This window comes from Ambystoma mexicanum, chromosome 13 (genome assembly GCF_040938575.1).
Source record: "Ambystoma mexicanum isolate Mex_15411 chromosome 13, UKY_AmexF1_1, whole genome shotgun sequence".
NCBI lineage: Eukaryota > Metazoa > Chordata > Amphibia > Caudata > Ambystomatidae > Ambystoma > Ambystoma mexicanum.
The window spans coordinates 597,552,463-597,578,783 of NC_090938.1; the positions used below are offsets into that span (position 1 = coordinate 597,552,463).

The window sequence follows — 26,321 nt, forward strand, 5'->3', positions numbered from 1 at the left end:
GTCCCTTAGTCCCACACTCAAATCCATCTTTCAGTAGGGGTAACGCTACTGCTCCCCCTCCCGGTCTTCCCTAGGCCAACCTGTACCGGTTCTTGTGCCACACCATATTGAGATCCTCCATCAGGATTATGTGGCCCTTCGCAAATTCCTCCAGTACCTCTAAGAGACTCCATTCACGAGTAGTTCCTGATCCACACTGGGTGCATATACTGATGCTACAGTGTAGGCTAATCCTGTATTTTCTTCTCTTGCAAATATAAATCTCTGTCCTTATCCCTTTTGATCTCTGAGACTCTGAAGTCCATAATGGTCTTAATGGTCAGTGCGGCGACTCCTGTTTTCGTCGGGCCCAATGCAAAAAATATCTGGGAAAGTCCTCTTAGTTTGAGTCGCTCTTGATCCTTTTTTAGGATGTGGGTTTCCTGTAGTGCCAAAATATCTGGTCCTGCCACCCTAGTAAATCTCTCCAACTTCTTTCTCTTGAGAGGGGTTTTGAGCCCTGAGTTAGCCATTTGAATTTGTAGTTAACTGGGTCTTGCTCATGATCACATCCCTTTTCTCCCTCTCCCATGGCCCCAGCCTATTTCTTCTCACTTCTTTAATGGTCCTTGCCCATTGTCTCCTCTGAACTATGCCCCTTTGTTGTATGGCTAATTTTCCCCCTTGGTCCGCCCACTGTCTTCTCCCCCCCGTCCCCACCCGGCTTGTCCGCCCTTGCTGGTTCCAACATGTTTATGCTCTGTGTGCACCTATGCCCCTGGTCAAACCTGTTTGTCCATCACCCCCATCACTGCTGGTGCTTATGGGCTCTTCATCGCCTCCTGTATCCCTCGCTTCCCCCTCCCCTTTGGCCCCTCTACCCCTTTTGGGTGCGGGCCTCGAGTGTCGCTCTCCTTCTGCACCTTTCCCCTGCTGTTGTCCACTCCCACGGTCTGGGTCTCGCTCTGGTCTCCGATGGGGAAGGCCCCTCTCCCAGCTGGTTGTGTCCCAGATCTAGCTGTAATATGTCCTCTGCCACCTGGGGAGAGACTACTCGCTTTTGTACCCCCTTCCTACTCGAACACTAGTCCAAAAGGGAAAGGTCTACTTGTACCCGATTCCTCTTTCATTCAAATCCTTAACGATTGGGCCCATTTAGCTCCGCTTGGTTAGTGTGCTGCTCGCTTAGTCTTGGTATATTGAGATCTGATGGCCCTTATATTGCACCGGCTCCTGTAGACTAGCTGCCCCCAAGACAGCTTTCTTTTGGCCATACCTTGCAAATGCCACCAGGACATCACAGGGCCTCGCATTGGGACCCTTATTTTGTCGGGCCACCTTATGGATCCGATCCAGCTCAATTTTTCCTGGGTCTATTCCTCCAAGCAGGTCTGCTAAGATCCTCTGTACTTCCTCCTTAAGTTCTCTATCCTGTACCGACACGGCAGTAGTTTTATTCTTATGTTAATTCTCCGTGACCTATTTTCCATATCCTCCATTTGCAACTCCAGATTCTGGGTTGCTAGGTTTAAGCATGCTATGGCCTCGCTGTTTGCCATGGTCTCTTTGTCCAGTTCCTGCAGGCCTCTATGCTTTCCCCTAGCTGGCCCATATCCTGCCTCATTTCCACAAGCTCTGATTTGAGGTCAGTACGTATCAGCTGAAATTGTTCCTAAAAAGTTTTGGCCAAGGTCGCCTGGAGGGATAGCATTTCTCAATGGAACCCTTGTCAAGATATAGGTGCTGCTATCTCTCCTGCTGCGGGGTCCTTGCGCTCCGTCGAGTGGTCCGGATTATTCTTTGCCCGGTCTCTTGGTTCCAGGGCTGGCCACATTGTGGGCAGGGTGTGTGGTATTTCCCCTGTGGTGGGGGCGGCCTTTGTGGCTCTGCTCTTTGCTTTAGACTTCATTCATGCCCCTGGGCCCTGCCCCTTTCTTCCTGCATTTATTCCCTTTTTTAAGATTGGGCCTTGTTGTCAAAAGGTGCTGTTCTCAGGTGTGGGGGCTTTCTCCCCCTTGTGTTCCTTGACCGCTGGCTTTTGCCCTCTCGCTGGGCTGCCTCGTGTTATAGGCCTAGGCGAACCCTCCTTAAGAAGCTGGGCGCAGGCTTCCCCTGATTCCCGAGGCCTAGTGGGTTCTCCGACCACCAGGCCCTGGTCAGAATTTGTCTCGGGTCCTTGTGCTCCCCGTTCCTCGACCCTGCAGCGTTCTCCAATAATTAGGGGATGGGCGGGGGCTCCTGTATATTTTCTCCATCCATTTTTTAGGGGCGCAGTGCCTTCACCGTATTGCCTGTGGCCTCCCCCCAGTCCCCTGCTCTCAAAAGGGGCCTCCGCCGATTAGAACCACGCCTGACCCGGTCCAGATTCTCTGCGCTCTCCTGGCCGCCTCCTCAGTGCTGTTGCGCTGCGTTTGGAATAAGTGGCCAGATCTGGGGCTCTGGAGAGCTTTTCAGTCCCCTTTACCGGGGCGCCACGCTGTACAGTGGTCCCTTCGGTCCAGGAATGAGACTACACCCCCGTACCCCACGACTCACTGCATCAGTGTTCCTCATGCCCTCCTTCCTACCGCATGTCACAGCTCCTTCAGGCCAGCTGCTCTGTGCCTCTGACAGCCCGTTCTCATGTGGTTGTCGGGTTGGGCACACGCATTCCTCTGCTGCTCTTCCCTTGGGACTGGACCAGTTACGCCGTCATCCGATGTGTGGTATGTGGCCAGTGTGCGCCTCTCTCCTTCAGCCGCGATTCTCCTGGTACTGCGTATCCCGACCTCTGCTTCCTCGCCACGCTAGACCTCACAGCCGCAACTCCTTCACCTCCCCCTGGGCCGGATCATATACTCCTCTTTCCTGGCCACTTCGGATCTCGCAGTCGTCACACCTTCACTCACTTCTGCCTGGCTTTGATTGACCCCTCAATTTCGCAAATTCTTCCAGCCTTGTCGGTACGCTACAGGGGGTCAGCACCGATTCCTAGTCCTTCGCCTGCACTCAGGGTGGTGGAACCGCCTTGTGCTTGGGAGCTGCCGTTGACACGTCTATCTAGTGTCGGCAGCCATCTTGGAATCGTTTCTCTTTTCTCAAGCCCTTTCATCTGCTCTGCAAGCAGTTGGTTGAAACAGACTGTAAAAAGTTTTAAAATGGATGTGATGAAATTGTATATTTTTAACTAACATTTGTATCTTTAAACATTTTTTGTTTAAGTCCAGAACTATTAAGCAGCTCTGAAATATACATACAGTTTGGAAAATTTAAGAAAGGAATCCCTCGAGTTTGGCTTAACAGATTTTCAACCATGCGTCAGGTACAAGTTCCAGGAAATGGCAAAGACTAGGATAAAAATAATGAAAACTGAAGCAGACAGACAACTTCAAGATAGGAGTTACGGAAAAGCAAAAGCAAGATCTTTTCAGCTTGTGTGATTGGCAGTGGCCCAACCACTATTATCTTGCAAAACAATGAACTTGCATGAATGGAGACTAACTTTATCAGGGACGTAATTTAGGGGTTAACGGGGGTCGCACTTGCGACTCCTGATGTCTCCCTTGCTACCTCTGTGGTCTCCCTTGCTACCTCCCCAAAACTAAAAATAAAATACTTTTTTTTACTTTTTTGTTTTACAAATTGAAGCTCCTGGGCTGTGGCCAATGCCATGTAGCGCTTTGAGCTATGTGTCTTTCTGGAATTCTATACAATAATTGCTAGACTAATTAAAGGTTTATTTTAGGCACACTTCAGGTGGTGAGTCACTGATTTAGTCTGTTCTTAAACACCTCTAATTCACAATGAGACAAAATCCTCCAAAAAGCATTTAGAGCAGAATAAGCATCCATTTCGGACTATGTATTTTGCTTTCGCAAGTTGCAGTTACAGCATGTTTTTTTCTGCCGATACATATGGTGATACATTCTTGTATGAAATGTATATCATGTTTAATATTGTAACCACATTTTTTCAGTGTACTTAGAAACAATGTTATTTGATTCCACTTCCTGTTTTGTCAAGGGGTAACCGGTCCTGTTCCATCACTTCCCGTCATGCCACTTTGGGGAGGGGTAAAATGACATCAGTTCCTGTGATATATTCGGAGAACAAGGGTCATGTGATGTCACTTCCGCTACGCCTGGCATTTTAGTGAAATGACGTCCCTGAACTTTATAGATTCAAACTTTTCCATGGCAGTGTGGGGGTACAGTAAGCCCATCACAAATCCCCCCCTTGCGCTCCCTGGCCCAGTGACAGATGCTAGGGAAAAAACTGCCCAGCACTCTGGGCCCAGGGTGAGGTGTGTACTCCGGGAAACTAAAAACCCTGTCAGCGGGAACGCGCCCAATTCTTTTTTTCTCTTCATTAGAGGCCTCAATTTTCAAGGCATTGGGGTAAAAAAATCTAGTACCAAATGAACACCTAAAAGTTAAAAGCAGCAGAACCCGCTGCAGAGTGAACAATGTTACCCATTGCCCAAGTGTATTAAAGAATTTGCATCCAGATAACACAAGTAATGGTGCAGATGTTGGATGGACACTGTAGCAGTGGGACTTTGTAAAAGGTGTTAAAGAGAATATTAACTGAAAAACATTATTCTAAATATTTCACAGTCACTCTAGAAAATTGCACAGGAATGGATAACATTTTATGTCAAACAAAATTCTCACTTCTCTTAATTTAAAATCAAAGAGGCATGAAAGGACAGCGGAAAAAAAAACGATGTAAAAATGCCATATAGGAGAACCGAAGTTGTAATACTGGGTACAGTAGTAAACAACCATATTTGGTATATGTTTTGAGGCAATTAATTAGAAATGGAAGGAATTGGTTTAATATCGAACTGATAATTTTTCAAGAATGGTAAAATGAATATATGATTTTTCTTTTATTGAGAAGAATAATGCTGCAAATGGGAGTGAAGTGTGTTTGAGGCCCTGTAGTGTACTAAAAAGCTAACCTTACAAACTGATGTCAAGAGTTCAACAAGGGAATTGTGACCCACATCCAACGTCATATTATGTATTTATTGTTGAGGGTTTTTAACCTGGAGGCGTTCTGCGGTGTGTGGGGGTTTACTAAGGTAACCCCGGCTCTAATGGCCCAAAACCACAGTCGTCACAGGATTGAATTTCTGTAAATTTCCGAAGATGTATTTAGTATCTATTATGCTGTCCCCATTTACAGCTCCTTCCCCACCACCAACCAGTTTAATAAATGTAGTACTTTATCATATCTATACAGAGCAGCCAAATCGAGCCATCAATAGGCCATTTACACAATTCCTCTTGGAGATGTGCTTTTATTCTACAATAAAAACATTCAACTGATCTGCATTAGCGGAAGATGTCCAACAAGGCAGAAGGCTTGATAATTTGAAAAGGAAAAATAACCAAATCATTGCATCGGCAGTTCTACATTTCGGCCCTTTTTGAGCTGCTGTCGTTACCATCACAACTACATTACTTTATTTGGTCTAAAGCACAAAAATATAAGCATTTGTTTGCTTGTGACCAACACAAAAACTGTAAGGTGAAGCATTTTGCAAATACTTTGTGTGTAGTCGTACGCCTTTTTGTGTCTCAAGCATTAGAACATTTAGTTTTCATCAAATCAAGGAAGGTTTTGCCTTTTTATTGCCATGTTTCTACTTTTTGATTCCTGAACATATTTAACTTTCTTTACCTCCTCGACCCCTGGAGACAGAGGTACAATGTCTAACTTTTTCAGTCCAGATGGACTTCCCTCCTACACATTTCACCACTCAAAGCACTTCACTCAAGCAGCGGAAAAGAAGTCCTCAGTGACAACAGGGTGATTGGTGGTTTTAACGACCACTGTGTGTAAGTTAGTTTGATAGTTCGACATAAATATGCATGCATTTACATGGGTAGGGGGTGGGGGCTGCAGTGGAACGAAGGCATCCCCCCATTGAAAGAAAGTTGAACCACCATAGGTCAAACTAGCATTTTACGAAACTACATAACTGACAATGTGTGCGATTGGGGTATAGAATGGGTGAGGGGTGTCAGAAGTGAATGTTCTTGTTCAGTTTTTCTCCCATTAGACACAAACGCAGTCTTCTCTCTAGGGACCGTCAAAATGTCTTGGGTCATCCACTGTATGGTGCGGTTGTATTTGGACTAGTGCTCTGTTGTAATTGAACTGTTGCCTTTTCCCCTCAGGATTGCAATGCTTATGTGGCAAAAGGTGGAGCCTAAAGTACAGTTGCAACCAATTACATTGGTTTCCAAAGGGCACTTCAACCAAGTCACACTTGCTGCCCCACAGCCCAGTGCATTAATAACTTGTTTGCCACCATTTCAAACTCCCCAAATATCACTAAAGTATATCCAACTCCAAGCATAGCATCAGTCACAAAACTATGTACGGTATAGCTGCTATATAATGTTGTAATAATTCACCTTCTGCCATGCTATGAAGACTACAGTCTACTGGAAAAATAAGTCCTTGACTGCAAAACTATTCCAGCTAGCCCACAGCAATAAGAAAAAACACATGTGGCAGTTTATCACATTACACACAACCAAGTAACTGAAAACTACTAAGACAAAGGGTACCTTTAATGGGTATTTTCTAGAGGAGGTCTCCCCCTTTGATTACCTGGAGATCAGGTTCAATGAGACGTGTTTAGGGTCCAAGCATGTAGAAAAGGCGAAATGCAATCCAAATGAAAAACACTACGGCTGTATTAAGGGATGCACACTCGCATCACAGTAAAGCAGTGGGTCTCTCACTCCAAGACTACAAGGTGCAGGCCCATTTAGTTACAGCTAAGTTGGACATCAACTAATGCTCTGATGAAACTGAAAAGTGTGCTGTATTGGGTCAACTATAGAATCGCCATCAATGTAGGGTTTATAAAGAAGCACTTTGCAACAACCTAACTCAAAAGGCTACCTCAGGCATATGTTGGATAAAGCACTTTAGGGACATGCTGTGATCAATCGTTCTCCAGCATTATTCGGATAGTCCAGATAGTATCGGCCTTGAATCTGCCTCTTTGGTGAAAACAAAATATATATACACATTTTGGTACCTAGTGTGAGAAACCAGAAGGAGTTTCACTCACTAGTCTCCAGGGATCTGTCATCCATGGGGCCAGGACACGGCCATCGCTTTTGAATCCAGTTCCTGGGGGTGGACCAGTGCAGGAGGATCACCTGGGTGAGAGGTCTTTGGGGACTGGGAGTTACGTTCCTTGTAACACCTTCACCCACATCCTATAAGGTAGGATATTTCGCAACTGAAACCCACCCTCCTTACAACACAAACACTTTCTGAAGGACAGCCCGCTATTAGAGAAAACAGACTAACACTCAAGCAGTATACCTGACGTGTCCCAATACAGTGGTCAGACACACACACACACACATACACACACACACACACACACACACACACACACACCCCTCCCCACACACACACACCCCCACCTGACTTCCATTACACTTCCCCAAACTGATAAAAGGCGGAGCATGAAAGCCCATTCTGAGTGAGGCAAAGCACACGAGGAAACAGCAGTTCCAAGATGGCAGTTTCATGAGAGAAGAAAGACGGCAAGACAGAAGGGGGTCGCCAGGAGTGAAGGTCTCTTGATCTTTTTGACAAGGAACCGCCACTTTCGTGAAACCTCGAGAAAGGAAAACGTCAGACGAGCAAACCAGGCAGGAGAATCCTGCATTGTATGTCGGAGGTACTCGGGGCCCTCCCGCGTCGATAATCAAGGCGGGGGGGGGGGAAGCGCCAGCTTCCGTAGTACTGTCCGTGGGTCTCAGAACAAAGCAACGCCACAGCAAAATCAACACAGCAGGTCAGTTAGGGAGACTGATACAAGACCGGTCTGTGTTGAAGCCAAGGTTGCAAGTGGCGAGCGATGGAATGAACATTGTATGAAACGCGTGTCATAACCAACCCAAGTAAAGTTGAGCTGCGGATGGGCGATTGAACTTTGAAACCAAGATACGATACGTTTGACAGAGTGGTCCGGCACCGTGTGTGTGCTCATTTGAAGGTCTCGAAGGTATCCACCTGAGAGGTGGCAAAAGTGAAGGAAAGGCAAAGAATTGTGAATCAAAGAGGTCCTGCGACAGGTCAAGCAAAATCCAGTGTACAATCGAAAATCTTCGATGAGGATACAGTAATGAAAGTTTGTGATACAGTAGATAAATTGGTCAGAGCCCGGCGCAAGGAGACTAATTGGGAACATTGTGTTAAAGTGGATATTAGCCAGACAAGAGGGGGACCGGGGTGCGATCTGAGCCCAACAAAGGGGGATCTGCGGTGAATAGTGAAAATCCTAAGAACATGGTCTACATGCAAAATACTAAAAGTAAAGGAACTTTGTTTGTTGCATCAGGCCCTCTGAAAGAAGAGACTTTGAATGGCGAAGAGACTTTAGCATACAAGGCTGTGATGTTGAGGTTTTGAAACGCACTCTCGTGCTAGAGAAGCCAGAGACTGTGCTAAGCTTGAGCGTGCTGCCTTGCTGAAAACATGGGGAAGGGAAGCCTACGGCTTGAATATTATGACATATGATTTCTTCAACACTTTTCTTTTACATAACATTGTTTCCCAAACTATTTGGATTTAGAGGTACGGATTGACAATAGGTTTATATAATAGGTCCTTTTATTTTGACAAGACACCACTAGGACTGCGTAATTATTTAATGGTCGTAGCTTGCTCCCATTTTAAGATTTAGGATTAGATAGGCGTTTTTCAAACCCAATTGAAGTTCAATAAACACCCTTGAACTATGGTCACATGTGTCTGTCTTACTGTTGATACCATGCCTTCCTTACACCAGCTTCAGTGCCAACCAGCAAGGAGATTTTTTTTTCTGTGGATACTCATAAAAAAGCGCTGACTGACAACGATCTGTATATGGATGTGATTCTATATGCACAAGCAAGTAGGGTCTATTTAAGAGTATATTAGGAGTCTTTGCTAGTTACTACCCTTTTAAAACTAGTTGGAATCCAAAGCATTTGGATTTGTCTGTTCTGTTAACTGTCAAAATAAACCATTGCTGATCTTTTATTTTTGGGTGCTACTATTGTGATAGTAATTGTGAGCGTCTGCGTGCTAAATCATGCGTTACGTAATCTAGATACTGTCTTACAATTTTGTAAATTCACTTTATGCATGGATGTAATATTGGCAGTTTGTAACTTTTTGATGTTCGCTTGGAGGCAGCAAGTATGATCAAGGAATCTTACATTTTCTGCTTTCATCGTCCTTCTTGGACCATAAATAATCATGCATAAAATGTTTAGTGCCATAAGGCGCTGAAATCTATTTATGCATTTTCTTATGTCAAAATGGTTAGGGAATTGGCATATTTTATCATTATTTAGGCAAACTCCTGAATTCATCCTCTACTAAGGCCAGTCACAATGTTTGCAAAAGTACTGTTGATACTACTTTTATTCCTGATGGTTAGGCTACAATAATTCTGGAGTTTGATCTGGGCTACAATATATAGTGATGCCCAGGCAAATAAGCCATTATACTTCCAGGATAGCAAGTGGACACTCTAGCATCTAACATTATATTGAGTACCAACTTAATTTTTTTTTTTTAAACGATTTTATTAATTTTAGTCAAACAAAACAGCAATACGACCAAACACGCAGTGCATTTTGAAACAAAATAATTATATTATTTCTCAATCTTGGTCACTGCTCTCCCCCACCCCCCCTTCATGAGCCTGTCTGTTCATCGTTTTCAGTGTCTGCCGCACGCGGCGGGGTCTCGCTGCCTGTAGATTCTGTCCAATCTTGTATTGCTCCAAACAATCCCGCTATTAATAATTTCCATGCCATCAGGGTCCCCGTCTCTTCCTCCCCCCTACCATGTTCGACTCTTGCCATACCATTGTTTCTGCTTCTGTCCATTTCTGTAACTCCTTCCACCACACCTCCACCCGTGGCCTATGACAAGTCTTCCATCCCATGGCAATCCTACGTTTAGCAAGCACATACACCACATCTTTCAGTTTACCGACATGCTTAAGTTTTGTTGATCTGGGGAACCCTCCCAACAAGCAGGCCCAAGCTGTATCTATGAGTAACGTGACCCCCTTCTCGGCTAGCTTTTGTGCCACTTCTCCCCAGAAACGCTCAATTACTGCGCATGACCAAAACATATGTGTCATATCAGCTTTCTCCTCGTCACATTTGGGGCATGTTTGTCGTCCAGCGTTTTCAAACTTGGATATCCTCATAGGTGTCATGTATGCTCGGTGCGTTATATATAATTGTATTTGCTTTAGTTCATTCCTTGACACCTTCTTATGATATCCCAGTGCCCGTTCCCACATCCCATCCTCATCGGAATTCCCACTACAGCCTCCCAATCTAGCCTCAATTGCGTCAAGTCCTTCCCAACCTTGGACATCATCATCTCATACAGCCTCGAAATCTCATGCCCCCCATCTGATATATCATATATTGCCATATATTGCCTCTATGATGGCATCCGGTTCTTCTGCTAATACAGTTTCGGGCCACGTCTCCCGGATTCTCTGCACAATTCAGTGGTATGTGATGTACTGGCCCGCATGCAAACCTGTTTCCTCTACAAGGGCCTCAAAGTCCAAAATGGCCCCTGCCTGCAAGACATCTCCTAACATTACTAGCCCCACCGATTCCCAATGGGTCCTGATTATTGCTCTTAACTGCATATCTCCCCCTGCCAACGCGACTAGCGGTACCTGCAGGGAACATGGGAATGGGTTCTCCATCAACCGGCACGCCCGACGCCACATCTGCCACCCAAGCATCATCATCCTAGGGCGCTCTCTCATTTCAGACCTGGGCAGCCAGATCATCTCTCTTAAGTAAAATGGGGCACAATGATGTCCAAATAATCTAGATTCAGGGTTCGCCTCGTCTGAGAGCCACTGAGCCACATATTGCAGCTGACTTGCTACGTAATACACCTCAAAATTGGGCAGTTTTATCTCCTCTTTTTCATAAAAATGTTGCAGCTTCCACAACGCCACTCTGTTCCAGGTGCCATGCCACAAGAAATCCCTACACATACTGTCAAGTTTAGCAAAAAACCTCTTGGGTATCATGTATGGAATGTTGCTGAAGTAATGCAGAAGCCTAGGCAGGACCACCATTTTTAGCATTGCACCCCGTCCCATCATTGCTAAGGGCAACTTCACCCAAAATTGCATACACTTCGCGATTTTCTTGAGTGCCACCTCAGTGTTATGCTTGTGCTCCTCCTCCACCGTATGGTATACGTCTAGCCCAAGATATCGGAAAGAACTAACCTCCCATGGTATTTGTAACACCGGTAACCGTCTCTTAGGGGTCCCCTTATAATCGCCTAGCAGAAACATACTAGATTTTTGGGGATTCACCGCTATCCCAGACATCCCTGCATACCTCGCCATCACCTCCAGTATGTACTGGTGATTTTCTTCCGGATACCTCAGGTATAGCAACAAGTCATCTGCGTATAAGGAGATCAAATGTCGCTCTCCCCCCACTTCAATACCTATTGTATCATATTGCTGTCTGAGGTATATTGCTAGGGGCTCCAGGGCGAATATATAGAGCATCAGGGACCAAGGGCATCCCTGCCTAGTGCCTCTACTAAGTTGCCACCTCTCAGATATTACTGAACCCGTTCTAACTCTGGCCAGTGGCTCACTATACAGCATCTTCACCCACCTCATATAACCAGGCCCAATACCATACTTCTCCAAGGCCGCCAGCAACCACGGCCACTTGACGGAGTCAAAAGCTTTGACCGCATCTAAGGACACGATCGCCATTTCACCCTCAGCCGCACCACCCCACTCAACAACTCGTCGGAGTCGCCTATGATTATGAGTTATATTCCTATTCGGGACGTAGCTAATCACTCTCTGCAATCTGTTTGCCAGGACAGCCGTCAATATCTTGCTATCCTGATTCAACATCGAGAGAGGTCTGTAAGAGCCGCAGCTGTGTGCAGGTTTATTAGGCTTGGGAAGCGGCATTATGACCGCCTCTCTAAGTGATTCTGGCAACCGCCCCACCTCAAAAGCTTCATTGAGCATTTCTAACATTGGGGGGAGCACTTCCTCCCTGTATGTCTTATAGAATTCACTCGGGAGCCCATCCGCCCCGGGGGTCTTGCAAGTAGGTAACTGCTTCACCACTTCTTCTAGCTCCTCCAGGGTGATTGGTGCATCCAGCTCCTCCCGTTCCTCCTCACTTATCGTGGGTAATCCTATATCTTCCAACGTATCCACTATCTCCTCTCGGCTGCCCCCCATCTTGTCTGCATTATCGTTCTGATCGGGGATCTGGGTGCCTCGCTCTTGTATAGCCATGCTAACAACCGTCCTGTTTTATCCCCTCCCGCATGTTGTCTCTCAATGTACTTTTTATAATTAAGATTGCAGAGCCTCTCCCAGTGTTCCGCACATTTCTGCTGCAGCCCAGGTACCCGTTCCATATCTTCGTGTCCGCCCTTTAATACTCCCTCAAGTTCCTCCTCTGTCCGTCGCAGGTCAGCTAGAACCCCGCCCTGCAGGCCCTTTGATTTCGCTATGGCAACCCCTTGCATCACTACCTTAAAGGCTTCCCATAACGTGCTTGCGGAGTCAACGCTTCCCGTATTCTCCTCAAAGTAATTGGCAATCTCCTCCCTTATATCTTCTCTAAGGACTGGATCCTTGAACGCCTCAGCACGAAGGCGCCATGTCGGGATCCGCGCCCTCGGGGGGCGGTACTGCCACCCCAGAACCAACGGCGAGTGATCTGAGAGGACCCTCGCCTTATATTCCGCCTGAGTAACCTCTGCCATCACATCCGACGTGGCAAAGACATAGTCCAGCCTCGTATGTAGCTGTTGTGGGGCGGAGTAATGTGAGTATTGCCTTTCTTGGGGGCATTTCGTTCTCCACACATCCGCCAGACGAAAGTCATCTAGCAGTGTATGTAGTGCTTTCGCCGCTGGGGAAGGTCTATCAGTCTTACCATTTGATCTATCTATGTTAGGATTCAGTACACAGTTAAAATCACCACCCCAAATCACTGCGCTACCCATACAGATGCCGAGGTTGGCACTCAAGAGTCCTAAAATATGCTGCCGTATCCCAATTGGGGGCATATGTATTTACAATGCTTATCTCCTTATTCTCCACCAACCCTCTAAGAATAACCATCCTCCCATCCGTCTCCGCCACCTCCTGCAATGGTTGGAACGGAACATGTGGCGTCACCCAGATTAGTACTCCCCTGGCATATTCAGAGTATGTCGAGCCCACCACCACTCCTTTCCATTTCTTAACAATCAGTTCCATCTTCTCCTGTGTCAGATGCATTTCCTGCAACAGCGCAATATCTATCCTCTGTCTTCTAAGATATATCATGACCTTGTTCCTTTTCAAGTAGCTGTTAAGTCCCCTGACATTCCATGTGATTATTTTAAGATCCCCCATAGCCCATTACCGTCCCTCCTACCTACCTCCAGCAGATCCCACCCTCCCGCGCGACACAGATTCAACCATCCAGTTCTACTATATAGGCTCATTAGATTTGCTTCCCAACTCAAACTCCCCTTAACTCCAAACACCCCAAACTCCCTTATCCCCTTATCCCCCTCCCACCCTCCCCCCTTCCCTTCCCCAACGTCACCCTCCCCAACTGTTGCCCAGCTCCATACCTGGATCTCAGGCACCCCCGCATCTAGCCCTTTCTGGTACAACCCGTACTCGCGGCTCAGCAGGGTTAGGCCGCCCTATTGGCCGCCTGTCTACTAAGTCTCAGGGGTAGGTAAGTGCGATCCTGCCGCTCCCATTTGTAAAAGGTTACTACGCCCATTACTTCAATTTCCTTTAGCTGTTAACATGCTATATTCCAGTCCCATAAAGTCAAAGTTCGAGGGCTACGCCATGTCTATCCAGCAATACAAGACGCTATATCCGGGCTCCCCACTCACCCCCTCTCCCTCAGGGTACATGACATAGTGTCTTCACTTATCGTGTGCCTAGGGGTCCTGTTCCGCGCTGGGCAGCCCTGCAGGTCCAACCACGAATCCACATCCTCCTGGGAGTCAAAGAACAGCGCTCTGCCTTTGTGTAAGACTTTCAACTTTGCAGGGTACAACAACATGTACTTGATGTCCGCCGCACGTAGTCTTCTCTTGACCGCAACATAACTATATCGCTGCCTTTGTACCAACATGGTGTAGTCTGGGTACGCTGTAACCTTGGAAGAGGCCCTCTCTATCGTGCCTCCCTTGCGAAAGTACTCCAAGATCTTTTCCCTGTCTCTGTAATTCAAGATGTTCGCAATTATTGGCCTCAGTGGAGCGCCAGGCTGTGGTTTCCTCATGAGGGCTCGATGTGCCCGCTCAACCGTGAACCCCTGCGAGAGTTTGTCCGCTCCCACTTCCTGCAGGATCATGGTCTCCACGTAATCTGTGGGGTCCTGGCCTTCTTCTCCTTCTGGCAGGCCAACCACTCGGATGTTATTCCGTCTTGCCCGCCCTTCCGCTTCCTCCACCCTGTTTGCGAGGTTGGCAACCTGCTGCTTAAGCACGTGGACCTCTTTTGCGTTGTTCGTGCTTACTTCAGTGTTGGTCTTCACTGCACTTTCCAGTCCGCTAGTCCTTTCCGCTAGCGCTCGAACGTCCTGCCGCAGAAAGGTAACTTCAATCCCTACGGCATCTATTTTATCTTCCAGGGCTGTCTGCAGTTCCACCATCGCCGTGCCCCACTTCGCACTCAAGTCCGTTATAGCTGCAAGGACTTGTTGATTTTCACCTCCAGGGGGGTCATCCCCCGATGCCTCGCCCGTCCTTTGTGTCGAAGTTGAAGGGGTCCGCTGTGCCTTTGCATAGGTATCCATAGTGGGTTGTTTACTCCTGGACTTTGACCCTTTCACAGACATATTGCCTACTCGCTGCATCTAACACCAGCACACCTATGTCACTGTAACTGCACCATTCCAGGCAGTGTTTGATGGTCTCGGTGGGCCACACCGTCAGGCTCAGTCCGGGAGTGGGCTGCTTCCTCTCACGTATCCTCCTTCTGCCCCGTTTTCAGTGGTGCGCTTCTGGGGCCCGCGCTCCTAGCGGTATGAACTTTCCAAGTGCTGCCACCACAAAAAGGATTCCTGTCGTGTGCCCTCTTGTTATATTGCGGCTGTTACAATCCGCCCCCACCGTTCATGTGTTCCGCGCCAAACGTTCCAATATATGCAAGCTCTCTGCGCACTCTGGTGCGCACGGTTGTAACTAGTAATCACAGTGCCTCCATGCCGCACAACACGAGTCGTTTACGGAATGTCTTGGTCCTGGGTGGGGTCTGAACCTGGACGCGTGATACAGCCAGGCCAGCTTCCACTGCACTATGGTGCGCTGTCGTTGCCCAGTCGATCGGCTCCAATTGCAGCCTGTTGTTAATGTGGGCAGTACTTAATGCACAGTCACTGCTATGGAAAAAGCAGTTGATGTGTTATTCCATCCAGTGTACTGCGGGCTCGGCGCATCGGGTCGTGTGTCTTGGGCATAGGCGTAACGTTGCTGCCCACGACCCATAAGACCACACCACCTACCAATATGGGCCACTTAACGTTATTGGCTTCTGCCCGCTTCCCCGGCCGTAGCCCGCTCGTGCAGTCACCGCGACCAGCGATCGTCACACGCTGCTCCGCTTCATGAACGGGCGCGAGTCTCCCAACCACAAGATCCGTCTGCGGGCGCTGCGTAATGTCCGGGGGGCACTGCTTCTTCTCTCGCAGCACAGAGCAATGAGGGGCTGCGCTCACCGCCGGCACAGCAGAGACTCGTTGTTTCCTTCAGCAGGGGGGAGCCTCCTCCGTTCACAGCGCTCCTCATAAACAATGTAGCAGTCGCGACTGTTACTTGTATACGAGCTCCGGATACCCATAAAACACAAGGCGAGGTTTTCCCATCGTCACTGCAGGCAGCCACTTCGCTCGCGCACCGTGCCCTCCAGCAGCAATCCGATTTCTATAAGGCCGCAGCGCCGCTCCCTTTGTTGTCTGCCATTTTGGCAACAATGTTGCAATGCGGCCGCCACACGAAAAGTCAATTATCTGTCGGTCCGCAGATCCGGGCAACTTGCCTTTCAGGATTCCAACACCCTTTTCTTTCGTTTCAAGCCTCGGATGGCATTTTTGTAGCGTAGTTCCACGGATGTTTGTCGGATCATCAGGAGCACTGCACGAAGACACAGCCTAGTCCATGGCTGGCTAGCCACGCCCCCCGAGTACCAACTTAAAATTCTACAAATCCAATTTGGAGTAACAACCCAATGAAAACACAGTAAGGCAAATCTGCCTCCTCCCTTTCGCCAATCTATTGGTGACCTAACAGGAGTGACATGCACCCATGCTATTGCATACAATTCTTCTCCCACTGTATCTCTCCATCTCTTTCCTTGTGCTTGTAGCATCTATTTCCAGCTTAGCCATTCGCTTATCTTCCCCTTGCTCATTTCCTTTCCCCCCAACAAAATAAGGTCTGGACGCAGAGAAAATTATACTTGGGTCAAATCCATTGTCTTAGGTCGTCACCACCAGCTAGTGGAAGAAAGCACAATGCATCATATTATGTTATCGAAGTGTATTCAGCAAATCATACAGGAAAGGTGAGAATGAGACGGCAAACTCATGCAGCCTTGGAAAAGTGAACATAAAGAGCCAACTTACATGGTTCAACTCCATTGTCACCAAATGCACCGTCAACCCTGGTCATCATTGAATTAAAATGTCGCCATGCAACAAGAGGAAAAAAACAGAAGAACATGATTAGAAATAACAAAGGTGAACAACCAAATGACTGTAGCAGGTTCCTTTTATTTATTATTAGTCAATTCATATGGGAATCTACACAATTAACAATTAAAGTAATTTCAATATATTGTTAACATGGTAAAAGTTAATACTGGCAGCCGCTCAAACTAACAGAAATGTTGAGCTTCCAACAAAACAAAAAATAATGCAACGCACTGAGAGGTCGATTCCCAAATAGGTTACAAGGGGTAACCCAACTTATTCTTGGAAAGAGAATGTAAACAAATCGCGTTATTGAATCTTCCAATAGTTAACCAAAAAGAAACAGTCCCACGCCTCCACAAATAATCAAATGGAGTGCAAATTCAGACAATGCAATGTTAAATCAGTAACCCGGTGCATAGGTCTTCATCTACTGGCGATACATGGTGGTTTTGTTGACACACATTTTTAAGTGGTAAATTTGGTCACCAAAATGTGGTTGTGGAGGTAAAACAAATCTAAAGGATGTTGTCTGGGTTGGGATTACCCAGGCGTCTGGAAGGACCAGGTGTGAATATTTCACATATAGTTATTTAGTAGGTTACACATTTTCAATTACAAGTATGCAATTATTTGAATCATTTGTGCTAAAAAAAAGTCTTCACAATTTCAATTTGTTTCTCATAAAATTAAGCATTTATTCCAGATTCATGGGTATTCTTATGTTGTCCAATGCATTTGGGTCTCGTAGACCATCTTCAGGGACCAATTTCTAGAAGACTAACCAAACGCATTGTAAGTGGTTATTAATATGGTTTTCATATCATTTTAGGGAATTTTATGAAGGTTTTGTAGTTGCCCGACTGTGACCAAATCTCTCCCACATATGCTTTGTGTTCCTATGTTGTCCAGAGAACTGCGAGGCTATCTCTAGGTCTATAGTGTAGACCTGCATCAGTCTTCAATGAAATACGATTTAAAGTATACATTTGCTACATGTTCTTGATTAAATCCCTAAGCCTTTAAAAATTAAGCGGTTGTATTCTTAACATACCTTGTGTTCACAAGTTGTCCTACCAATTCTGTGTCCTCCTCCTGTTGTCCTGTAGGTGGACACAGGAGTATTAAGCATCTACTCGATATAGCATTTAGTCTATATCTTGGGGCAGTTTGGAAATTAGTTTACCCTGGTGAAAGCCCCCCTGGGTTGTTTCCCTTGCTTTCCAATTAATCACATTGTGATCTTATGCAGTTACCCATGGGCATCCTCACCCATAGGTCTGTTCAAGGGCGGATGCTAAAGGGCATCACTGAGATACCAGGTTACCAAGAAGGCCCCCCATCTGGCATTAGGGTCCTCGTTTCACATCGTAGTTCTTCTGTCTCCACATTCAGCCTCTTACCAGGTCTATGGAAGTTCCTATCCTCGCAGGTTACCCTACGGATTCCACCTCACAAGGGGGATCCCTTTCTTCATCCTTTCTAGTCTATATTTTACAACATTTACCACGTCTTTCTGATAAAGGCAATGGGTACTGGGCTGCTCCTCCATCATTCGCCTTTGATGCCATTTTCTTCTACTCCCCTTTTACTTTTTTCTTTCCTTCTTTTGAATTTCAATATGCTGCAATTCTGTAAACCCTATCCTCTGCCCTTTTTTTTTAACAAGCTTTATTTAGCATTTTCAAAAATTTACGGGACCATTATGTGTTATTAGTACCTGGTGGGGCCGTGGCTTTGTCCTCCCAGCCAATGGGGATGGTCGGAGCGGGGCATACCGCCGTCTCCCACACCAGGGAACAAGCTAAGTGTCACCCCCACATCCCCACCCACTTTTGCACCAAGATGTTATTGCACAGGGATCTATTTTCGGCCTCCTCCTGTCTTGCGATCATTTGCTGCATCGTGGTTTGCAGCTCCACAACTCTCGCTTCCAGCATCTTCTGTTCATGTGTTTGTTCACACTGCTTATCCTCCAGCTCATCCAGGCGTCTATCAGACCTTTGAAGGTGGTGATCCAATTCTGAGATGTGTTGCCCTTCTGAACACCTGCTTTGATTTCTAGAATTAGCGTCTGAAGATCAGTTGTTGATATCATTGTGTTCGGTCTCTTCTCATTTCCCACTGTGCATGGACTTGATCAAGGGAGGGGGAGGAGTCTTGTGTTTCGGTGCACCTTTAGACATGGCTGACCCCACCAGCAGGCTTCCCGACTCCTCAGGGAACCAGAGAGCATAACCTTCAAGCAGCGGCCACTAAGCATGTTTCAAGCTAGAGCTCCTATGACTGGATCAAGAGATGCCTTCCAACGCTGTCCCTCTTCACTCCCCTGATATCCAGGGTCCAGTGCGAACAGTCTTAGAGGGCAGAGCACCTCATCTTCAAGCTGACCCAGGCAGGGGGTGGAGCGGCTCAACTAGGCGGACAGTTGGGATTCAGCGCACTCCCCCACCCGCATCAGCAGCAAGGTCCAGAGGAAGGGCTCTCCATTCACATTTCATCAGCACTGGGCCCGGGCACATCTGCAGATTCCGCAGTGGAACACACTTCGCCGTCACTCTCTGGATGCGGGTCACCCCAAAATCCTAGGGGACAACAACCCCACTGGAGCACCCAAGAAAAGCAATCTCCTTTTCAACAAACGGGGGCCAAGTTGCTTCTGACATTATATAACACTATCACTTCTCACATGGTAAAGGCCAGGGGCACCAGGCCAGAGGGAGAAGATCACAGAGGGGGAAGGGTGTCAGTGCAGCGATCCTCATGCAATCCCCAGCACCCAACAGGCTCCACACCCCCTCTGCCACGTCCATTGCTTAACTTCACTCTGCAGGGCCTCCAGACCCTCCCCCGCCCCCACAAATAAGGCCACCTCTCTTCAGCCGGTATGAGTGTGTCTTCAGTCTCTGAGGCCTTCACTGCAGTGGAGCTACATGCAGCGTGGCCGTGCCAAGGCTGTCCAAGCATCTCTGGGTGACAGCAGATGCTCCTGCCCCCCAGGCTGTCAATGCTGGAGCACGCGGGTACAAAGAGGCACTCCGGATGGTTGCCCGCTCATGGAGGATGTGGGATGGCAATCACCGACTGTCACCATGGAAGGTAGAGCTGGGCCGGCGTTTGTCTTGGCCGTATCGTGAGGGACGCCGCCGCCATCTTGCAGGCTACCAGACAGCAAGGAGTGGCTGATGCTCTCTCTGTTCCTCAGCTGCTGCTCAGCCGTTCTGCTAGATGCTGCTGTGGGACCCCAGTCCAGAGGATCTCCAGGTAGGAACGGGGTAAACAAATTAAATAAACGTACATTAATAGGGTGGGGTAGAGGGGAGAACCACCAGGAGCTCACGGCAGAGGAAACCTCACTGGTCTGCTGGCAAGCCATGTCCTCTCTGCCCTTTCTTATAATTTATGGGCCACTGGCCTTCCTCTCCCTCTGTGATGGCTCAGACTCTCTTCTCTCAGGTTTACGGACATCTGTGTCTGCTTTCTTTATAATTGGAGACCTTAATTTTCATTGCCATTCTACTCATAGGTCTACTCCTGGTTTACCTTATTGGATTCTTTTAACCTCTTCCAAATTCCAACTCCTCCTCATTTATTGGCCCGTCATCTTGAACTTATTTTTACATCTTGGCAGTTCTCCTATAGTTACTGCATGGCCTATTCTTTCAACCAATCCTTTTCTAATCTAATTGCCCTTCCAATTTTCAATGCTAAGGTTTTAGACCATTTGACTTTTAAGATTTTTTGTAATTTCTCACATCTTTTCCTTCACCCTTTAGGTTTACTTCTGTAGGTGTCAATGCAAAGGCATCTGTTCTTTCATTAGTTCTACGCTGGATTGCCAATCTCCTTCTAGACACTTTCCCCCCTTCTCAAAAGCCTCCTCAGCCTTGGCTTACTCCTGCTCTTCAGTCTCTTCGCACTTTGCTTCAACGCGCTGAAAGTACTGGGAAAACATAATCCTTTGGATGATTTTCAGTCTCATTCTTCTCTCTGTAGCTCCTATGATCAATCACCTTTTCCTGCTGAAACATGGTTTTACACTAATTTTGTTAGGCCACTTTCACATCACCCTTGCCGTCTTATTGGTATTGTGAGGCAACTGCTTTCCCATACTACTTCCGATCCAACTTTGTCTTCTCTTTCTGCTCCCGATTTTGCAACGTAATTCACTTACAAGATTGACATTCTTAGTTATTTTTTCTATTCATCTCACTCAACATGTTTTACAGATCCTTCTCCTAGGCCTTCCGTACTCTCTTTCCCATTATCTTTATCAGACACTGGTACATCTCACTTCTGCTCCTACTGACCCTCTTCCTTCTATTTTTATCCCAACTGTTTATCCTTTCTTTTGATTTCAGACCTCACTATTCTCAGTAATCTTTGTACACATGCTACTATTCTTTCTATTCTAAAGAAGCCACCGTTGGATATTGTTATTCCTTCCAATTTCCATCATATTTCTCTACTCATTCCAGTATTTGTGAAAGAAAAGGCAAGTCTACTGGCAGCAGTCATCTGATTTTCGATACACATTTGCTCTTCCTTCCCATTGATCAACCCGGCTTTTTACCCTCTTTGTTCTGAAAATGCCTGTGCTTTATAAAGCAAGTCTCTTCTTTCATCGCGTCATGCTAAGCAATCATCTATGTTAGCATTACTTTATCGTTCTGCTGCTTTTGACATGGTGGCTCATATTCTTCCATCTACTCTTTTCTCAAAGGGGATTTCTGGAACTGTTAGTCATTGTTTTTTTTTTTAAATATCTTTCTAGACAAACCTTTTCGATCATTTGGGCTGGGGAAGTGTCTACCTCCCATTCTCAGGGCTCAGTCTTTTGTCCTTTACTTTTTTCCATCTTTACCACACCTCTTTCTGACATTATACTCCAAAATGTTTCTCTTTCCCTGCCTTTACTGACTCTTTACTCTGTTTCCTTATGAATTTTAGCCATCCAGATGTGCGTGCTTGCTCATTCTCCACATCTTAAACTCTCCAAAACAGAAATGGTTTCCCTGCCTCTTGCCCATCTTCAATGTCTTCCCTAATCTCCCTCTTTGTTTGCGTGTACACATCTGTGTATCATATTTGACACTTTCCTTTGTTTTTCTCTTTATCTCTCACCCACAACACAGTGAGCTTGACATTTTGTATATAGAAATCCTACCATCCCTTCTTTCCCTAGCTACTACCCTTCTCATCCCTACTAGTGCCTATTCACAACTGTACTACTGTTCAGCTTTTTAGGTCCACATGCACTCTTGTTCCTCCATTCTGCTTTTTAACTTCCATTTGTCTTATTTCTTCTACCGCAATGCTCATTCATATCTCCCCATTGGCTTTTCTCCACTGGCTTCCGCTCAAGCGCTCTATTCTTTCACTTTATTTGTGTTGTATATAAAATGTATCCATGGTCTTGCCCTCCTTTAGCACTCATCTTTGATATTTCTTTATTCTCCCTCACACTCTGTTTTTAGCAACCCATTCCCTCCTTGTCGTTTCTCTTCCTTCCTTTGCTCAATCCCTTGTTTGGCCCTTATTTCTACCAGATCTTAAACACTGGAAACTCTGTAACTCTACATGCGTGTGTTGCCATTTCTGACTGTCATTCCTTACTTAAAAAGAACACTTTATTTTACCTCTTCTGATTCATTTTACCTTTTGTAAAATGTTCTTATTTGTAACCTCACATTAACTCCGACTGTACCCCTTTTACTGTGAACAGCACTTTGGAGAAAGAACTATACAAATCCAATATAATTGAAATGATGCAATAAGAAAAACAAAACTCCATAAAAGAAGCATTCAGAGAGAGGAAAAAGAAACAGCCATACTTAGAGCAGGGCTGTCTAATTCCATTCCAGGCCTCGAGTGCCAGAATCCTGACAGGTTTTCAAGATATCCCTCAATAATATTCATGACAAAAAATGTACACACATTTAAAATTGTATGCAAATGTATCTCATGAATATGAAAGGAGGATATCCTGAAAACCCAGAATTCTGACTCTCTAGGCCTGGAGTTGGACAACCCTGCCTTGGAGTATTTACACAGAGTGAACACTTAGCTTAGAGTCAACCACCAGATTACAAATCCAGAAAAGGTGAGTCTGGAGCAGATGGTGGGGGTTGTGTGTGCGCAACCACTTCAATTTCTTTAATATCCTTCTGGCAACACCCTACATTGTGATGCAATTTCTGCTGGATTGCATCATTATTTGTTTGCAACACTTAGCGATGGCATGTTTTGTTATATATCTGCAATGCCCTGTTTTGAAGTGGTGAATTCAAGTTAGGTCTGGTATGTTTCACTGTGTTATGGTATGCTACGCCATGCTATGTTTTTAATCTATAGCAACATGTGGTGCAATTCTTGTTCTGTTGGGATCAATGTGCTCTTTTCCCAAAACTGAACGCGAGTTAACTAGAATCAGCCTGAAGGCTGTTTTTTTTTTTACATGCCTTTGTATGTACTCCTTCACTACTTTTGGAGGGTGGGGACAACTTGATGTCAGTTTCGTTTTTTACTAGTTAGTTAGGTCGCTATATTATGTTGAGGTTTCATAATATTTTGCTTTAAATGTACGATCTACAAGCGCCTTTGATGCAGCCGTAAGACAAACTGAAACAGCCCCTGAAAACACAAAAAATCCAATGTGTTAACTAGACCCTACACCCCTGTTTTAAACTAACATTCACAGGATGCTCTTGATTGTTTGTTTCTTAACGCTTTATTCGACCGTCATTAGCCACAATACATAACAATTCATAACATTACATAAAAAGATAGAATAGATAAACATCATGGTAGTATATAAGATCATTATGGAATAGATACCTCAATGTTTTTTAAAAAACTACACATTAACAGAGCAACCTAAGAAAATACAATTCATACTTAGAATTCAGTGCATAGGGAGCATGCCAATTCACTGTCAATTTGGCCCTTTCATAAATTCAAAGGCCCATTGATTATATGATTTAATTCCAATCCAAGATTAATGGACTATATGGGCCAGTGAAATGTTCCTTAGTTGGTCAGCCCATCAAGTGGTCCCCCCAGCATTCATGGCCCTCGATCTTATGGACCAAGCCTGGGACAGGTAAAATGCCACAAAGTATACCTTGTTTATGTCAAGGGAGTAACGGTACAATAGTAAAGCATCCCTTGTTCGATGTATACCATAACCATACTTATTTCTCACAGCTGCATACCTCTGACATAAAAACAAAGTGGCGGAGGGTCGCTTTAGCTAGGCCACATTCCATTTGCATGTGCAGTAAGCCAGATTTAGTTGGCCCACCCTAAATCTTGTACACAAATAACAGGCATGGGGCGGGATAACCGCATCCAGATAGGTCTCAAACCCAGGGAGCAGTTTACATTCTAAATAGAAATTTCCTACAACCAACCTGCTACAGGCATTAGTCATATCTACTATGGTGACCCCTAAGACCATATTCTTTAACCTATCAGCAGAGCCCACTGGGATATTTGTGGGATCGCCTCAGAAAGCCTCCAAATGATAATTCAACGAAATGCCTTTTACATGGACAAACCATGGTAAGGATCGGCCATTCCCGCATTCCAGCAAATGCATTATGGCCTCACGATAGACCCTTCGCTCTGGTGTTGTCCAAACCCTTACCCAGCACAAAATTGTCTTTAGGTCGACATCAACCTCTATCGACCTGAGGCCAAGCTAAAGGTAGATTAGTGTGACCCAGGCATGGTTGTTTTAACTCAAGGAGGCGTTTAAAGAATCCTCTCTCCACCAAACACATTTTACCGGCCGCGGCATGCCCTCACGTCTCAGTGCTATTAGTGTGCCTGGGCACGATTGTGGAAACTCAAGGAGACATTTAAAGAAACCTCTCTCCACCAAACCCACTTTACTGGCAGAGGCATGCCCCCACGTCTCAGCGCCATACAGTTTGCCGCCTTTGTTTGAGCAGTTTACATGGTGAGTGCAGGTGTGATAACCCCCATCCATGTGCAATAAATAATATCCAAATTGAGCCACTATATGTGTCCAAGGTTGCACACGATTTTGTTAACTGTGTGGTTCATGTATGCCTGTCAAAGTCTCACACAAAGATAATCAAAGCTCCAAACTTGTTCCAAGGGGATACCATTGACATACATTTGATTTTAGCCTGCTTTTAAAATTTAGGCAGACCCCCCCGTTTGGAGATCAGAGCATTTCTCAACAAAAGCCCCTAAGGTAACCTCCACCCCCTCAACTGATGTTGCCAAGAGGACTGAGTCATCCGCAAAAAGAATAGGGTTGGATTCCACCCCCATCTTGGGGTGATCAAGGCTCCATGACCTAACATGGCGTATGATTTCATCAATGTATAGGGGCGAGGGCCCACCCCTGACTCATCCATCTTCAAACAGCAAAAGGCTTGGTCAATTCACCACCCAGACCCCATTGCAGCGTTGCTGTGTTATCCGAATATAGATGTGCAATAATCTGTAGCTGATTAGCTGTAATCCCCTTTTAGCCATGATAGACAACCGGTCACATGACACAGTCAAAAGTAGTCCCGAGGTCCACGAACACTGTATACAGGTTCATGTTCCTTAAAGTCATTTATATCTGGGAGACTAAATACAAATGTGATCTATGGTGCTTTTCTAACGCGGAATCCTGCCTGCAAGTGGTCAATAAGGCCTTCCTGCACAACCCACGCTTGAAGGTGCTCATAGATGATTCTAGTGAACACCTTCCCCACACTGTCTAGTAGGGATATGGGCCTGTAGTTCGCTGGGTCCCCTCTACATCCCTTTTTATATATCGGCAAAATGGTTACTTTTGCCAGGATTGGGGGACTTGATAAACTAAGAACCACATCAAACAGGTGCCACAGGGCCAGTGCCCATAGGTCCGGCTCAACCTTCACAAAATCGATGGGCATATAATCCGGCCCTAGCAACTTGCCTCAGTGTTGGGATTGCTTTATAAACTTCCCCAATCTCTAGCCGTAGGGGGCTTACCATGCCTCTTCTATTTTGAGCCCTCTCGACTGTGCCCTTGCACTCAGTGGGGCCCCCCCTCCATATAGTTTCTGGAAGTGTACCCTCCATTCAAGTGGAGTAATATTGTCTGCTGGGCTGTTGCTATTAACCTCTTTATTCCTGCTAATAATTCCCCAGAACAATTTAGAAACCCTCCGATTAGATGCTTCCTGTAGTCTCGCCCAATCCTGCCGGTCTGATTCATCCTTCTTAGCTTTAATTAACTGCCTGTAGTGCACTCGATGGGACCTCAACTCAACCCGGTTCACACCTTGCCCACTCAAGGAGGACTAACTTGGCTGTCCAGCATTCTGCATCATACCACCGTACCCTTTTAATTGCATATTGCTTAACTTTCTTGCATGTTTTAGTAACAAATGGCAATATGCCAAGGTCAGCCGGTCATATGCAAGGAACACTTTGGCCTCTGGGGTGTCCAGAGATCATAAATATACTAAGTCAGGGAGAATGGTGTCATACATCTCTGGTTTGAGGGATGGGAGATTGTCATCCCACTTAATCCTTTTTTTTTGCAATGCCTTGGATTTCTATTGTGTTGCTGGG

At 46.0% G+C, this 26,321-nt stretch overlaps 1 protein-coding gene across 2 annotated transcripts in view; it reads right to left on the reverse strand.

The window, feature by feature from the left end:
• Positions 1 to 26,321, reverse strand: part of MLX (MAX dimerization protein MLX) — a 366,376-nt gene that overhangs the window by 220,911 nt on the left and 119,144 nt on the right. For both annotated transcript variants that reach the window (XM_069634428.1, XM_069634427.1), the window contains exon 3: positions 16,671 to 16,708. In XM_069634428.1, the coding sequence (XP_069490529.1) occupies positions 16,671 to 16,708 (38 nt within the window). The remainder of the gene's footprint in view (positions 1 to 16,670; positions 16,709 to 26,321) is intronic.